This window comes from Chenopodium album, chromosome 9, assembly GCF_948465745.1.
Source record: "Chenopodium album chromosome 9, dcCheAlbu1.1, whole genome shotgun sequence".
NCBI classification, from domain to species: domain Eukaryota; kingdom Viridiplantae; phylum Streptophyta; class Magnoliopsida; order Caryophyllales; family Amaranthaceae; genus Chenopodium; species Chenopodium album.
The window spans coordinates 25,960,180-25,978,335 of NC_137842.1; the positions used below are offsets into that span (position 1 = coordinate 25,960,180).

At 37.6% G+C, this 18,156-nt stretch overlaps 1 protein-coding gene and 1 non-coding gene across 2 annotated transcripts; one reads left to right on the forward strand and one right to left on the reverse strand.

The window, feature by feature from the left end:
- Positions 1–4,414: 4,414 nt before the first annotated feature.
- Positions 4,415–7,689, forward strand: LOC145558481 (protochlorophyllide reductase-like). Its single transcript, XM_081619738.1, has 5 exons — positions 4,415–4,572; positions 4,665–4,760; positions 6,223–6,745; positions 6,841–7,199; positions 7,296–7,689. Exons 1-5 carry the CDS (start codon positions 4,519–4,521, stop codon positions 7,449–7,451), a joined length of 1,188 nt encoding a protein of 395 aa, XP_081475864.1. The 5' UTR covers positions 4,415–4,518; the 3' UTR covers positions 7,452–7,689.
- A 6,128-nt stretch (positions 7,690–13,817) lies between these two features.
- Positions 13,818–13,924, reverse strand: LOC145561129 (small nucleolar RNA R71). Its single transcript, XR_014093709.1, has one exon. It is a non-coding gene; the product is annotated as a small nucleolar RNA R71 (small nucleolar RNA).
- Positions 13,925–18,156: the final 4,232 nt, after the last annotated feature.

Genomic DNA, 18,156 nt, shown 5'->3' on the forward strand with positions numbered 1-18,156 from the left:
TTATGTATGGGATTGCTTGGTGAATTTTTGTGGAGATAAGTTGCGATTAGAGATGATTTGATCATTACTTGTTTTTGACCCTGGGTTTTATAAGGATATGGTTCCCTTAAGCATGGCTTTTCTCTCACATTTTCCTAAATATATCCTACCCTTTACCCTAGCCTTACATTTCAAGCTTTAAAGACCTTCCAACCTTTGTGCATAAGAGTTGTATGAATGTGAAAGTGTTGTTTATCAATGCAAGTTATGATTCGACATATTTCGAGTCGACTAGTAGGTTGAGCGTACATCTTTTTAAACACACGAGAGTGTGAGTTGGGAGGGCATTGTTCACATATAAAGGGGTTGGTTGGAGAGTGATCGAGTACATCTTTTACTCGCCACATAAATGAGAGTTGAGTGTGTGAGCACTAGTCTTGAATTTTATATGCTCATGTGGTTTGCTCTACTTGACAATTGTTGGGGAGGAAGAATGATTAGATGAATGAGATTGATTGACATTGAAGCATGTTCATTAGATTTGCCTTGGATCGTTTGTGCTTGATTTTGTTTACTTGGGATAAAGCATGTTTTATATGTTCATTGATGAGCTCTTTGCTTAGAGACATGCAAAGGTTTGGCTTGGGGGAGTTTGATGTGTCCAATTTATATAGTGTTTTACCCCTGTCCCTTGCTCATAATTAGTAGTGTTTTTGGCTCTTTATAGCCAATTTTATTACTAATTGGTGTTTTCTAGTGTTTTTGTAGTTTTGCTTGAGTTTTTTTAGGAAATTGCACATTTGGAGCTTTTTCCAGGTTTTTCATGGAGCAACTACGAACATTAAGAGGACACGACCATCTTTGAAGCCCAGAACTGGTTAGAGCCGGTGATTAAGTGCTCGGTGTGTGATACCGGGGCATTTGGACCAAGTATTCAAGACGCGAAGAGGAAATCCGGATTACGCTGAAGAATCAAGCTCAATCGAAGTCCAAGCATCGAGGAGAAGACCGGGCCCGATCGGACAAGCTTGCTCCCTATCGGGCGGGCGCGCAGAAGAGGGCACCAGCAAAAGGCGCGCCCGATCGGGTGATCGTTAGTTCGATCGGGCGCGGCTGCCCAGAAGAACCTTGAAGAAAAAGGCAGGCCCGATCGGGCGCGTGTTTTTGGAGGCATCTGATTGCCGAGATTTTAGTTTTCAATTAGGATGTGTTTTAGGGGTAATTAAGTACGATTTTTGTACGTAATTTTGATTACCTTCTCTTTTAGACTTTCTCTCTCTACTTAGAATATTTTCTCTCTCTTAAATTCTCTCAACTTTGTTCTTAATTCCATTCCTTAATCTAGATTACTTTTGGTAACAATTTCTTCTCTTTTAATTTCAGTTATTTTCTTTAATTCTTTCATCATGTTTTATTTTATTGTTTTGATTAGTTTAGATTTAATTATGCGTGAGTAGTTTTATTTCTAGGGTTTATGGGGATCTAATAAATAATATGAAGGGGTAATTTGTGATTGTTGATTATCAATGCTTGATTATTTTCCTATTGATTGATTTAATGCTATGCAATTAGGTTTGGCCATATTTAATTGTATGAGTTTAGCAATATTGATTTGAGATTCGAGAGATGAGAATTGATGTTTAGGCTTAGTTTCAATAGGCGGACTAATTTATAAATGGTTAAGTCGAGATTCGAGAAATGAGATTTAATACCGGTAAATTAACTCTGTGATTGTAATACGTAGCGAAAGCCCTTTATAATCTGATTAATTGATGCATTGATGATTGCTTATTATGATTTACCCTGGAATATTGTTTATTGGTGAACCTATACCGTAGGTTTTTTCCTTCATTGATTTACCTCTTATTTTACTCCCTTCCTACTCTTACCTTTAGTAGTTTAATTATCTTTTTATAATAATTTGGTTACTTGATAATTTAGATTGCTTCTAATTAATTAGGAATAAATTGACTTGTTTCCCTGTGGTTCGACCCTTCTTCCCTATCTACATAGTTAGTGGATTTAGGTTTTATTTTTGATTAGTTGAATACGACTTGAGCCTGTCAGAAACGCCAGACAACAAGCTCGTCGCCAGGCGACATACCTGTTGTTTGGCGCTAGGACAGGTTTTTTACGGATTTTGTTTTTATCATATCTTTTGATCCATATCTCCAAATAAGTCATATAATATGTCGTTAGAAAGATCTTAAAGGTCTACTATCCAACCTAATTAGAATCAGATTAAAATATTATGTAGATAAAACGATATGGCTGAAATAGTGGAAAGGTGTCAGTTTTGGATAGAGTTTCGTATTCCATTCATATCTTTTTCGTTATAGCTCGGAATTAATATTATAATATACCATTGGAAAGATAATTTCAAGATATATCCAACCTTATAAGATTTAGATAAATATTATGAGAAACAAAAATAATATCAGACTGTCTTTGAACATCTTTAAATTAAAATTGAATTAGGATTTTAAAAAAGGAAAATTTTATTCAATTTTAAACTCTTTGATTTTATCTTTTCAAAAAGGATAATTAAGATCTTTTAGAAACTCATAGATTCTTCTAATAAATCCTAATTATTTTAGGAATAGGATTAAAGCTTAAGACCATCTACATGATCATTAGGTCGTAGGTAAAATCCGGTTTGGGCCAGTTTAGTATTTTGGCCACAACTTCTTCATTATTCATCGGAATTGGGCTTATAATATATTGTTGGAAAGGTCTCCTCAAGTCCCATCCAATTACACTATTATTGGACTCATATGATGGATTAAACTAGCTAAACAAGAATGCAAGTTTTTCTTAAATAAATAGGGTAAGAAAAGAAATATTTTCGAAAAAAGAAAGAAGAGATATTTTAATAATAACATCCTTATCACTAGACTTTTCACGCTTTCACTTTGTTCGATAATCAAATGACTTGAAAGGTATTCATCACTGGGTTTGGTTTTGGGGAAACACATTTGGGTGTTTACATATACCTTGCTCGGTAACAGGAGCCCAAAACCGGTTACGTCAGTTATCGTGCATGGTAACCGATTTTGGGCTCCAGTTATCGCGCACGGTAACCAGTTTTGGGCTCCGATTACCACGCACAGTAACCGGTTTTGGGCTCCGGTTACCGTGCACCTTAACCGATTCCATGGTAACCGAAGCCCAAAATCGGTCATCGTTTTCGGTAACCGGTTTTGGGCTTTAGTTGGTACGATTGCCAGGAAAAAAACCAGCACCTTTTCGCCAAAGAGGGAAGGTGGTGGGTCGTCTTCGAGGGGGATGTTGTGGGTCACCGTTCAGTGTGGTGGTGGTGGTCAACACCAGTCAGTGTGGTGGTAGTGGTGGTCGTCGTTGCCAGTCAATGTGGTGGTGGTGTTAGTCGTCAATTGGGGTGGTGGTGTCAAGGTATTAGTGGTTGGTGCCTTGGTGGCAAGAAAGAATATAGTGGCGAAGTGCTAAGGGTATTGTTGTCCATTCACACCAAATGTTGGCTGTTTTGATCATTATGAATGGAGGTATTTAACACCCCCCATTTCAATTATCAAAATTTACTTGATGTAACAAGTTTCTTATACATATTTAATTAACCATACAAGCTCGCCATTTCTCAAGCCAAAACACCAGCCTTTGTTTCTCACGCCACCACCCAACTAGCCACCACCATCACCACAAACAAAACCCACCCAGCAACGGAAACAACCCACTCACCACCAAACCCACACATCCACCGCTTGAAAAAAGGCCCCAAATGTAACTTCCCATTAGCTGATCCACGTACTAGCGTCGGAATCGAACCTCCTCCAAATCGCACCACCTCAGCGAACGAGCAGTACCGACTGAAGTATACCATGACCATTATTTCCGGCAATAGCAGCGGGGGCTGAAATCATAGTGGTCTGATCTTCCATGTCCAAATTGCCTCCAATAAATCACAAATTGGTGGAAAAAGAAGAAAAAGGAGAGAGAAAGGTTCACTTATCTAATTTCGGAGAGAAGTAAAGTGAAATAGCGGAAAATAAAGAATGGCCACACAAACACTTGGATGCTGGTGGACGCACCCAATAGTTTGCGAAAAGTAAAACGCCAATATATGGGATTATTAAAGTGTATTTTTCCTACTAATTTATTATAAACAAAGTTTATAAAAGAGTTTGGCCTGAATAGTACAATTCATAATTTAGTGTTACCAACATTAATTTTGTAAAAATCATAAACCTATGCACTTTAAACAAATCAACCCCATATATCAGCTAAAAACCCTCTAATAGAATGCTAAAAAAACAAAACGTTTGAATATTACCTTCTCTTTCATCACTCTAAAATTTCAAAAATCCAAAATCAATTCCTTATTGGTTAATCTTGTCGACGTGGCCAATCCATCAACGTTCTATACCGGCCCACCTTATCCTACCCATATTCGTAAAATAAATTATCAAAAACTCCCGCAATTCATTCCAACGTTTTCTCATTTAATCGTCCCAAAAATAAGTTTAAATCATCGTTGTTAAAATTAATTTAAATAAACTTGTTACAATGGCGCTACAAGCTGCATCTTTGGTACCCTCTACTGTCTCATTTCATAAAGAAGTAAGCTCACAATTTTCATCATTATTTTTTTGTTTAATTAATTTGTTTTCATAATTTTAATGTTTGATTTTTTTGGTTTGGTTTGATATCAGGGTAAATGCATTGGTTTTAAAGAGACATCCTTTTTTGGAGTTTCATTCTCTGATCATTTGAAAACTGAATTTTTTGCTCCATCATTGAGGACTAAGGTGAATTTTTATTGCTGTAATTGAGGACTAAGGTGAATTTTGGGTTTTTTTTTTTTTCTCTTAATTCCTATGTTATAGGGCGTCTGAATAGTGTAAACTGTAAAACTTTGCATCTCAGAATGTATGGAATTACGTAGTTAGTATTAATTTAGACCAAAATTAACTTCTAATCTCCTTTTTTCATAAACAGCTCTGTTCAGTTGAGCTCAGCTAAGTTTAGTAAATTAGAACAGGCCCTAACTACATATATATACTAGTATAACATTAAATAGTACGAGGGTAAAACAAGACACATTATCTGGGCTTTGTTTGGTTTTAGATTAACTTTGTTTGTTGTCAACCTTGCTCATAGTCTGACTGATGGTCATGTATGTAATGTGTACTTTTCCTTAAGAAGGTTGTGACTAATAATTAAACAAGTCTGTACCATGCTAGTGAAATATGTGCGAATGAAAACCTATTCTTGTACGAATTTACCTGTAGTATACATGATCGAATTCAGTTTTACAACCATGCTGAACTTCGGTATTGCAAATCTTAGTGGTTTTGTAATAAGAAGTTGATTGAGTTTGTTAAGTAGTTTTGACATGTCTTTAGTATTCTCAACTTAGCGACTGGCAGTTAAAACTTCAGCATACAAGTTTTTATTACCATGATAACAAATTATTAAAATTATTTGAGTACTTGATCCTACTCGGAGCTATAATAATTTGTAGTTCAGTGAGTGGAGGAATGGAGGATGTAATGGAGGAAAATGCGTTAATCCAAACTTGACATGTGATTCATAAATCTTTAAACATGAACTACTGTATTTGCTTCTGAAAAATCAAACACATTAATGTCTAGTATATATGCACGACATTATTCCAATATTATGTAAGAGTGTAAGACGTATCAAATTACTCCCTTTGGAAATCCAGATATTATTAGAGGGCGTTTGGATTGGCAGTATTAAATTAAGGGGTAATAAAAGTCAAACCAAACAAAATTAAAGTAAACATAGGAGAGAGAGAGCTAGTGATGATGCGATTGTAAGAAGATTTATATAGTGATGGTGTGGTGATAGGTGAAGAAAGGGAACTACTACCCTTATTTTGGGGGTAATAGGTTATACTAGGGGAAGGGTGGGCAACCTAATACCCTCATTTTAAGGGTAATAATTCCTCCTCCCCTCTCTTTTCCTTATGTCACTACAACCTTAATTCATTCATAAACACTTTGTCTCCCTACAATAGTACCTCTAATCAACTATAATATCTCATTTGACTTTTATTACCCCCTTAATTTATTACCCCCATTCCAAGCACCCCCTTAGTAGTAAGTTTTCATCTGCTGTTTAATTTGCTACATTGTTATGTTATCGTTGTTTGTCTACCCTTTTGTTAATTGGTAAATACCTCATTTTCTAGATAATGGTTGAATAATTGTTCCTCATTTTTGACACAAAAGTTTTTCTTAACAGCAAGAAACGAGAAATGGAATGATTAAAGCTCAAACAGTTACAGCATCTCCATCAGCCGACCAAGCTACCCTTGAAGGAAAGAAGACACTGAGAAAGGGAAATGTAGTTATTACAGGAGCCTCATCTGGGCTGGGCTTAGCCACGGCCAAGGCCCTCTCAACGATGGGAAATTGGCACGTAACCATGGCCTGTAGAGATTTCCTCAAAGCAGAGAAAGCAGCCATTAGAGTAGGTATGCCCAAAGGAAGCTACTCTGTCATGCACCTTGACCTTGCCTCCCTTGAAAGCGTACGCCAATTTGTAGATAACTTTCGGTGTTCTGGTAAACCGCTTGATGTTTTGGTTTGCAATGCTGCTGTGTATTTGCCTACTGATAAAGAGCCTACCTTTACTGCTGATGGCTTTGAGCTTAGTGTTGGGACCAACCATCTTGGGCATTTTCTTTTATCAAGGTTGCTCATTGATGACCTGAAGCAGTCCGACTATCCATCAAAGCGTCTTATCATTGTTGGCTCTATCACAGGTAACATACTGCAGTACTGTCTTACGGAGTAATTTATATCAGAAATTAGATACAAAACATGTTGCTGATATGTAATAATGTTTATTTTATAACAGGGAACTCAAACACAGTAGCTGGGAATGTTCCTCCAAAGGCAAACCTTGGAGATCTGAGGGGACTTGCCGGAGGGTTGAATGGGGTAAACACCTCATCAATGATTGATGGAGGTGAATTTGATGGTGCTAAGGCCTACAAAGACAGCAAAGTTTGCAACATGCTCACTATGCAAGAGTTCCACAGGCGGTTCCATGAAGAAACTGGAATTACTTTTGCATCACTCTACCCTGGATGTATTGCGGAGACTGGTCTGTTCAGAAATCATGTGGCGTTGTTCAGAACTCTTTTCCCACCCTTCCAGAAATACATTACAAAAGGTTATGTTTCTGAGGAGGAGGCCGGAAATAGGCTTGCACAGGTGAGTTTAGATCATATTCATAATCAATATTTATTGCAATACAAGATTATGAAACTTGTACCCCAGTAGATGAACTGTAAACTATTCTGTTAACAGGTGGTCAGTGATCCGAGCTTGACGAAGTCAGGGGTTTACTGGAGCTGGAACAAAAATTCAAAATCCTTTGAAAATGAGCTGTCAAAGGAAGCTAGTGATGAAGAGAAGGCAAGGAAATTGTGGGAGGTTAGCGAAAAACTTGTTGGAATGGCTTAGAAATATTTTATATATTACTGCATTCAGCAGCCAAGTATCCAACAGTTATGTTTTCAATAGAGTGATAGGATAAGTAGTGCAAAGGTAATGTAGAATTGAACAATGCAGTGTATGAAATCGGAAAACATATCATTCTAAAGCTTTCCATGATTGCATTCATCTTGTATCTCATTCTGAGTGGTATTGTTATTTGTGACTTCTATATTTGTTAATTTGAATTGTTAGTATTAGATACTGACTTTCATCTTGTTTCCTTCTGTTATTTAAACTGTGAATTGGTTACTACCCTCCAATATTTTGCGGAGATGGATGACTGTTACCTAGTAGCTTTTGTGCATTTTCAAATTGGTCGCAAAAACTATATTTCTTTCTAAAGAACTGATATAAATTAAGTCTGTAGGAGGAGGCGAACCTTCTAGGAAGGATTCCCTGGACAATGCAAAGTTAAGAAATTTGCTGGCCCTGAAGTTTTAATGAGTGGTATCTTGATATATATAACGTGTTTTTATCCTTAAAGGCTAGTAGCTATACTGCTGTTAACATTGTGTTTAATATGCTATACAACTCAGGCAATATGTGTAATTTTTCATCCCAAAAAGTGTAATTCCATGCAAAACTAAACGACTAAACAATACACTGCTGTTGGCCTGTTGATATAATATCTACGATCACCTTCCCTTGGGAGCCAGACACTTGAAAGCCTGTTCTTGTTTATTGCTGAAGCTAATTTAAAAAAGAACTGAAGTACTGTGAATTCACTATGATTCCCATAATTAAATAAGTTACAGTTCTACACTTAAATTTACTGATTCCAAATATCAGAAGTCAGTCTTCTTCTCTGAAACCTGTCCAGCATAGCCTATGTTTTGGTTTCATCTATTCAAGACCCCTTTTGTTCAGTGCAGAGACTGATTAGGGTCATGAAGATAGTAGCTTTTCCGCTATTAGAGGTGTGTACATCTTGACCTCTCAGTTACGATGATTGTGTAAAACCTGATACTCCAGTTTCAATGATTCGTACATCTTGATCTTGCAGTTCAAAAAGTGCTAGAGCTGCTAAAAGTGACCTATCTTATCGTTGTTTGTTTATCTTTAAAATGCTTAAATGGTGGTTTTCTACCATTAACGAGTATAACTTGACTGACGTACTGCCATAATGCCGTTGAAACTAATCCTCCCTCGATCAAACTAAATTTTAAACACTTAACAAACCTATATACTAGTATAGAGGCAAGTCAAGGGTCTAACCCAAAGGAACGTTAATGTTCAAGCGCTCTCAATTATACGCCTAAGCTAGGTCGAAGTCTAAGGATAAAAGGTAAACACTATAACCAACTAACAAAATGAAGAACCAAACAAATAAGCACCAGGAACGAGGATCAACAAGTAATCATGACAATTGTAGCAACTCGGGAACAATATGTAAATCAATGGTTGTGAAGACTAATGGCAAGCTCAATCAAAAGAGTCAACAAGCTATCTCCTAGAGGTCAAACTAGCGCCAACTACGAGAGACTCTAACTAGGAGCATCACTAATCAAGCTCAATCGACAATTGCAATTCCTAAATCAATGGTCCGTATCATTAGAAACTACAATGCAATCTAGCATAATTCTCAAGGCCTAATCGAATTACACACATGCAAACTTCCATTAATCACTTTATTCATACAAGTTTCACCCTATCCCTAGCAAACAACTACTCTAACATCATCATCTAATCAATAAACAACTAAAGAAATCAAGAATCAATAATATATGAAGAACAATTACACTAATCAACAATCAAACATCAAAATCAAATCAAACAAACTTGAATATTAAACAAAGCAATAAAATGAGATAGAGTTAAGAATGCTCATTGATAATAGAGAAGATCTCCAACACAATTGTCACCATTGAATCTTTAATCTCTCAATCACTATTGAAATTCCTCACTTTTTTCCCTCTAAAATCTACTCCTAAACTAACCATACACTAGAGAGAGAAGCTCTCAACTAAGCTAAGAATATGATCAAAAACTAAAATGAAACTTCTTTCTAAAATTTTTTCCAAAAATCGGGTTACAATGATATTTATAGAGAGCGCGAAAAAAAAAACCGAGTAAGCAAATACCCAGGAAGGCGCGCCCGCGCCCGTGCTTTGTGCGCCCGCGTCATTCTGGGTTTCTTCGATCTTTTCGTGGCTTCGTGCGTTCGCTAAGGTAGCACGATTATGATGATGATGACCACTAAGAGAGGTAGTCCCAAAAGCAGTTGATGGTGGGTTCAACACCCCCCATCTTCATTAGAGCACGACTTGAGAGCGCAAGAGCTAGAACTTGGAGAATCCTCTTCCTTGCATCTTGAGCTTTACAATTGTCATGAGCTTGTTCCAAAAACATCTCCCACTTTAGTAATTCACCAATATAAAGACTCGAACATCGTACAATACCTATATCCACGAAAATAGAGCAAATAAAGGAGAAAATAGTAGAAAAACCAACAAAATGCATAAAAGCTACAAAATAAGAGAGGAAAGGTAAAACCAAGACCAAATGCATAAAACTAAGCATTTATTAAGAATGAAAGCCTTGAAAAGAAGGTGAAAACAGCCTAAATGCTCATCAAATGGGTGCCATTTATGACACCCATCAAAGTTCAATTTGAATGGACACCACCTTATTGTAAAAAGTGTGATAAGGTTGGGCATGATTGTAATACTCATTAGGCTAAGGTTGTCTTTAAACCTAAAGCTTCTTAAGAAAATCACAAACAACTCAACCACAGCAGAAGAAAATCTGGGCTCCAAAATAGGCTGTTACTGGTCCTAATTCTGTTCCTGTCTCTGAATTTGCTGATCAAGGAAAGGGTAACAATCAGGCCCCTGCTGACACTCTTCTAGTAACTCCTGCGCATACATCTTTTGCTACAAATTTAAATGATGATTAGAGAGTGGTTAGCCAGAGAACTAAACCCCATATTGATGTTAGGCAGCAAGATATTCCTAGCTCCTCTAATGGCTATTCTTCTTTGTTAGAAGATGAAGCTGCTAAAATATTTCCTATTAAGGGTGATGGTAATCCCTCTCTATTGGAATGATTGTTGTTTCAATGAACATTAGGGGTCTTAATGACCCTGACAAGGTAGCTGCTGTTAAGCAGTTGCTAAAAGATCATGATGTTGATATTATTGGTATTCTGGAAACCAAAGTTAAAAGCCATAATCTGTATTCTGTTCAGAAGAAATTTGGTAGATTCTGTCTTGGCATTGTTCTTATGCTCACTCTATGAAAGGTAGGATTTGGGTGGGTTGGAAAAATGATAAAGTTACTCTTGATGTTTTAGCTGATCATGAACAATTTGTTCATACTAAGATTAGCTCTAAAGATTTGTAGCATGTCTTTTTATGTTCCTTTGTCTATGGCTTGCACTCAGTTCATGATAGAAGACTTCTTTGGTCTACTTTAAAAGCTTTGGGGAGTTCTTCTCTTCCTTGGATCAGTTTAGGTGATTTTAATTCTGTCTTTTGCTTAGAAGATAGAGATAATGGAAATCATGTTACTGATGCTGAGGTTAAGGATTTTAAGTATTGTATTGATATAATGGAGTTCACTGAAGTAAAAAGTAAAGGCTCCTTCTACTCTTGGTCAAAAAAGGAGGAAGGTGATAGTAGAACTGCCACTAGGATTGATAGAGGGATTGTTTATGAAGCTTGGGTACATGATTATGGTCACGTTGAGGTTGTTTATCTCCTTCCCTCCCACTCTGTTCATTGTCCACTTCTTTTTGAGATTTGCATTGCTGCTACAGGAAAAGGGAGACCTATCAGATTTTTAAACTTTCTTGCAGATCATAAAGATTTCCAAGAAACTGTTAAACATGCTTGGGATTTCTGTACTTCCCATGACTCTCCAATGGTTTCTGTTTGGAACAAATTAAAGGTTGTTAAGTCTGGTTTGAAGACTCTTAATACTATGCAGTTTGCTAATGTGGCTGGAAAGTTAGAGATTCCTCAGTAGAAACTTAGTGAAATTCAGGTTAAACTGGCTGCTGATTGGACAAACTCTCAACTACAAGTTTCTAAGTTGCAGGCTATTGATACTGTGAAGCATTGGATGCACATTGTGAGTAGCATTTTCAAATAGAAGTCCATGATTGACTGGATTAAGCTTTGAGATGCTAATTTTCAGTATTTCTTTCCATGATGAAGTAGAGGCAAAGTAAAAACAGAATTGATTCTATCTATAATGACCAAGGGGTTCCGTTGAGAGATCTAGCTCTTAAATCTGATGAAATTATTGGTTTTTACAAGAACCTTCTTGGTTCTGCTTCTACTTCTCTTCCTGGGGTAGACTTGGTGATATGTCCGATTTATATAGTGTTTTACCCCCGTCCCTTGGTCATAATTAGTAGTGTTTTTGGCTCTTTAGAGCCACTTTTCTTACTAATTGGTGTTTTCTAGTGTTATCGTAGATTTGGTTGATTTTTGCAGGAAATAGCTCTTTTGAAGCATTTTCCCGAGATATTATGGAGCGATTACGAGCACTAGAGAAGCACGAACATTTTCTATAGCCCAGGGCCGGTTAGAGCCATCGAACCGGTGATTAAGGGCTCGGTAAATTGGGATACCAAGGTATTTGGACCGAATGATCAAGACCCTACGTGGATATCCGGATTGGGCCGAAGAAATAAACCTAATCGAAGTTAAAAGCCTCGAGGTGAAGCAAGGGACCGATCGGGCGCGGCTATTTATAAGAGTACGCAGAGAAAAAGGCGCGCCCGATCGGGCGGCCTTTAGCCCGATCGGGCGCGTGTTATTTTAAGGAGTTAATTTTTGACGATTAATTTTGTTTTAGTTTAGGATTCTTGATCAGTATAAATACTTTTCCGTTAAGCAAGTTTAGGACCTTCTTTTCTCTCTTTCTTAGATTTTCTCTCTCTACTTAGCTTTTAGATTAGTTTTTCTCTCATATACTTTATTCTTAACATTATTCTTAATTCCAGATTTCTTTGGTAACAATTTCTCTTCTTTTAATCTTAGTTATTTATTTTATTTCTTTGATCATGTATTTCTTTATTACTTTGATTTGCTTAGATTTAATTATGTGTGAGTAGTTTTATTTCTAGGGTTTGTGGGGATCCATAACTAATATGAAGGGGTAATTTATTGTTGTTAATTGTCAATGCTAAATTAATTTCCTATTGATTGATTAAATGCTCTGTGACTAGATTTGCGCAAATATTTTATGCACGAGTTTGAAAATATTGATTCGAGATTCGAAAGATGAGAATTGATGTTTAGTTTTAGTTTCAATAGGCAGATTAATTTATAAATGGTTAAGTCGAGATTTAAGGGATGAGATTTAATACCAGTAAATTAATTGTGTGATTGTAATACGTAGCAGAAGCCCTTTATGATCTGATTAATGTATGCATTGATGATTGATTATTATGTTTTACCCTGGAATATTATTTATTGGTGAACCTATGCCCTAGACCTTTTATTCATTATTTTCTCCTTATTCTTAATCTTTGTAGTTTAGTTTTATATCCAAATTTACATATTGGTTACTTGATAATTTAGATTATATTAATTAATTAGGAATAAAAAGACTCGTTTCCCTGTGGATTCGACCCTACTTCCCTATCTATTATTAGTTAGTGGTTTTAGGAATTACTTTTGATTAGGTGATATGACTTGAGCCTGTCAAAATTTGGCGTCGTTGCCGGGGAAACGATCTTATTTTTATTTTTGATTATTTTTGTAGTCTAGGTTATTTCTTTTTGTCTCAGAGAACGTTAATTCTTTGAGGAAAGTCTCATATTTCCTTTTAGTTTTTTTTTTGTTTATGCCCAGCTGTTCTAGATCAGGGTAAATCCCATTCGATCCTGAGATCGAACGATCGTTCCATAGACAGAAGGATTTCTACAAGCAAATTGTGGCGGATTCTGGTGATAATAATAATCACCGAGATCCTCCAACTGATTCTAGCGATTCAGAGGTATCATCAGATCCAGAATCAGAGATGACGACTCCAAAGAAGTTTAGTGATTACTCACAACCAAAGCTTACAGATTTTCCACACCTTACTCCCACTCTGGCTCTTGATGGGGTACAGTTTGAGATTAAACCCCAATTTATAACGATGATAGAAAGGAAGCAATTTAGTGGAGCTAAGGGTGAAGACCCAAATCTTCATATTGCAGACTATTGTCAGTACTGTAATATCATCAGGCAAGCTAGGGTCACACAAGACCAAATCAGGGAGATTCTCTTTCCTTTTTCTTTAACTGGAAAAGCCAAACTATGGTTTAATTGGTATAACTGACTGGGAAACTCTTGTTTTAATTTTTTATAACAAGTATTATCCTGCGGAGAGAACAGTCGTACTACGGAGTGCAATTCAGAACTTTGCCCAAGAAGCCGATGAAACTTTATATGAGGCTTGGGAGAGGTTCAAGGACCTACAAAGAGAATACCCCCACCATAATTTGGTACAATGGCAGTTAATCTAAGCCTTTTACAATGGCATTGGAAGTTTATCTAGAATAATCTTAGATTCTGCAGCTAGTGGGAGGTTTATGAACCTTAATGTTGATGATGCAGGTCAAGTTATCGAAGATATGGCGATACATAATTCCCAATATGAGAATCCTAGAGGGTTTGCTAATAAGGGGAAGCATAGTGTTGACTCTGTATCCTTTTTGCAAGCTCAATTAACCTCTATCTGCTAGAAATTAGATAATCTTAGCCCTGTTAATATTGCTAATGTTTCTGCAATTAATAATAATGCTAATGAGGCTTTCTGTGAAAATTGTGGAATTTTAGGTCATTGGGAACAAGATTGCAGGAGTTCCGTGGAGCAAGTTAATGCCTTTCAAGCTTATAGGCAGAATAACCCATACTCCAACACCTACAATCCTTGGTATCGGAATCATCCGTACCTTTCCTATCGGAGTACTAATGTTCAAAATCCACCACCACCACAAGAACCACAGGCGCCACAACAACAACAACAGAAATATTACCACCCCAATGCTGGCAAGAAGAACCAACCACAACAACCCTCCTCATCTTCCGACCTTTCTTTGGTAAAAATTAGAGCAATGCTAGTAAACATGCAGAACCACATGGAGAGTAGAGATGCCCAAATTGATTCAATTCTAGCACACAATAAAATTGTAGATAATCAAATTGCGCAACTTTCCGCTACTATACAAGCCTGTCAACAGGGAGCTCTGCCAGCACAACCGACAAGGCCTACGGATCAAGCCTATGCAATTACTCTAAGGAGTGGTTCAAACTATGAAGGGCCCCCTATGCCCAGAGATGATGAACTTGTTTTAATAAACAATGCTAATCTTGATTCCGTTAAACTAGACAATGTAGCTAATAGCCCTGAAGGGCTAAAGCATAGTACTAATACATCTAATTCTACATTGCAGGGTACAACTCCAGGGAAGGTGGCCACTCCAGATAAGAGCAATAATGCTCCAAAGCCAGTTATCAAACTTCCATTCCCCAATCGTCACTTGAAAACAAATTTGGATAAGCAGTTTGGTACGTTTTTGGAGATGGTAAAAGACTTGAAGGTAACAGTTCCCTTCACTGAATTAATCACACAAATTCCTGCATATGCAATATTTATGAAGGAAATATTGACAAGAAAAAGGTCTATTAGTGAGGTAGAGACAGTAGCTTTCACTGCAGAGTGTAGTGCCATACTTCAAAATAAATCTCCACCTAAATTAAAAGATCCTGGTAGTTTTCTATCCCTTGTCATATTGGCAATCTAATGATTGATAGTGCATTGTGTGATTTTGGTGCTAGCGTTAGTGTTATGCCATTATCTGTGTGTTCCAAGTTAAATATGGGTAAATTAAAAGCTACTAATATTACTCTACAAATGGCCGACCGTTCTTTCAAATACCCCTTAGGTGTTTTAGAGGATGTTACTGTTAGAGTAGGTAAATTTTATATACATGTTGATTTTGTTGTTCTTGATATGACTGAGGATATGCAAACTCCTATCATTTTGGGTAGACCGTTACTTAAGACTGCAGAAGCAGTTATAGATGTGATAAGTGGCAAATTAACACTATCAATAGGGGACGAAAAATTATTTTTAATCTTAATAATACCCCTAAATGCCCCATGAAAGAGGAGAAGTGTTTTAGTTTTAATGTGGTTCATAATTATTCTAACAAGCCCCAAGCTCTTGTAAAATATCCCTTGGATGCGGTATCTTGTGTTGCATCCTTTACAGATGAGATAAACAAATGGCAGAAGGAAGTTGATGCAATAGAAAGAGCCATTTACACTGTCGGTCTTAAGGATGAAAAGGTGGAATCAATAGAGCAAGTTGTGGAAATTGAGCATGCGGTGACTGTTCCGCCAGATTGAGTTGCAAGTGCTAAATGCAATGAAAATTTGAAGCAACCTTCGATCAAAGAGGGATCCTTAGTGCGTAACATTGAAGAGCCCCCAATCCAAGTCAAGGAGGATGCACCAGACAAGGTGAATTGGCGTCCCACAGGGTATGTCAGGAAGCCGCGTCGTAGCCTAAACATCGCTCGACCAGGTGAGAAACCACCCGACCAAGCGTTAGGTCAAAGGTCCTAGTTCTTGTACTTGGTAAGAAGGTCGTGCGGGACCTAGATAAACCAGCGCTTTGCAGGAGGAAACGCGTATTTCTTGCTTTCTAGACAAGTTTTTCTTTTATTTTTATTATTATTTTTTTTAATTTTTAGAGAGGAGAGGAGAGCGCAATTTTACCTTCTGTAAGTGTTTTTGTACAGGTATAGATTTGACAGGTACGAAGACTTAAGAAAAGAAGTTGAAAATAAAGAAGAGATCCGATTTGGGATCGGACCCGATCGGTCGCGCAAGTAAAGAAAATTCCATCTTTATTTTTGCCCGATCGGGCAAGCTCTGCCCGATCGGGCGCGCAAGTGATGTTGGAAATCAAGCTATTTTCGCCCGATCGGGCAAAATTTTTGAAAAATCGAGTAAGGAGAAAAGATATGTCGGGCGGAGCTTGCCCGATCGGGCGTTTATTTAAACTTTCAGAATAAACTATTTTCGCTCGATCGGGCGCGCCACTTTTTGGCCGACCTATTACTTTCTTTTCTTCCTCTTCTTTTCTCACTTTCTCCTTATTTCATCTTCTTCTTCATCACTTTCTCTCTCTAAAACCCCCATTTTCATACCTTCAAACTCTACTTCTTTTCAAGATCTCTAATTCTTCCATCCAAACTCAAATTTTTTTACATATTCTTAATCCTCTCATCTTTCCCTTCGATCTACACTAAATTTCTACCACTTTCTCTCAATTTTTTCCAAAACCCTAAGAGAGAGAAAGCTTCAAATTCCACCATTTCTCATAAAAAAATGGCCTCCAAAAGATCTAGAACCGTAAGGGCTGAAAGCTCAAGGAAACAACAACCACGATTGGTTGACCCGGAGCTGCAAGTTCTAGGATGGAGCGAGGTGGTGATAACCTCATAAGAAGAACGACAAAGGATACTTAACCTCATCTCGAGGCAGGTAATTCCTACACGCTTTGTTCATCATTCTACACTTTCTAGATTAGGAATCGATAAATGGGTAGAAAAATTGTTTAAGGGTATTGGAACTAGTGGTTTATTTCAATTGCATTATGATACTTATGACTATCTAACTTTGGAATTTATTTCTAGTTTTAATGTGATAAAATCTAATGCTTTGATTACTCATGTCCAATTTCGTTTGCTTAATAATGATGTGAGATTGACTTTGAAAGAGTTTGGTAAATTATTTGAGTTGAAATCGGATAGGCCTATTGAACCGTCCCAAGACAACATTGCCGTTGTCTATCAATCCCTCACGGGGGATGCTAATCTAAACCTCCTACATGCCAAGGGCACTTGAATACAACATCCCGTGCCAAAATTTTGGCAACGGTTTGTTGGCCTAACTATCTTTTGGAGGCATGAACCCGCCAATGTAAGGAGGGATGAACTAGAGTTGTTATGGTCTTACATGATCCCTAGGAGTGATAAACTAAACATACCTCATAGGATAGCCCAACACTTCCAACGGGCGGCCAACGCGGCCGAGAGTGGTAGGTCTAGGGCCCCTATATATTTTGGCGGTTTAGTCACCCACATAGCGGTCAAGCACCTTAACTTTGTTCCTAACGACTTTAGGAAGGTAGTAGGCCCAACTCTTATGGACTTACCCTACTTAGGTAGCAATAGGATCAATGTCATAGGGGGTGAAACTTGGTGGGTAATCCAAAGGGAGTTGGGTAGAAGGGACAATGCCTTTACGTTGCCTAACCCCGTTTTGACTATGTTTGAGAAGGGTCAACCTTCTTACACATTTGTTTTAGGTAACCAAGGTGAGGCTCAAGCGGCTCACCAAGCACCACTTTCACCACAACCTCAATTTCACCCTCAACCACCACTCCATCCCTACACATATGACATCCCCACTTCTTTCACGAACTATAACACCAACCCAAACGCCTCTTATGACTTCTCGGCTTTTAGAAGCCAACTAGATAGGATTGAGATGGGGCAAGGGAGAGTGGAGAGTATGGTGCAAAACTTAGATACGAGAGTAAGGTCTCTAGATAGGAGGGTGGGGTATGTGGAGAGAAACCTTAGGATGGGTTTATATCCCATGTATGATGACTACGCATGTCGGGGGGCTATTCTCCCCGACTCACTTGTTCCTGATTGG

What these genes read in the sequence shown, in the direction of transcription:
- LOC145558481 (XM_081619738.1), top strand. Translation starts at nt 4,519, where the DNA reads ATGGCGCTACAAGCTGCATCTTTGGTACCCTCTACTGTCTCATTTCAT. An exon ending in CTGTCTCATTTCATAAAGAA is followed by an intron (nt 4,573 to 4,664) that starts GTAAGCTCACAA and finishes GTTTGATATCAG; the next exon opens with GGTAAATGCATTGGTTTTAA. An exon ending in CTCCATCATTGAGGACTAAG is followed by an intron (nt 4,761 to 6,222) that starts GTGAATTTTTAT and finishes TTTTCTTAACAG; the next exon opens with CAAGAAACGAGAAATGGAAT.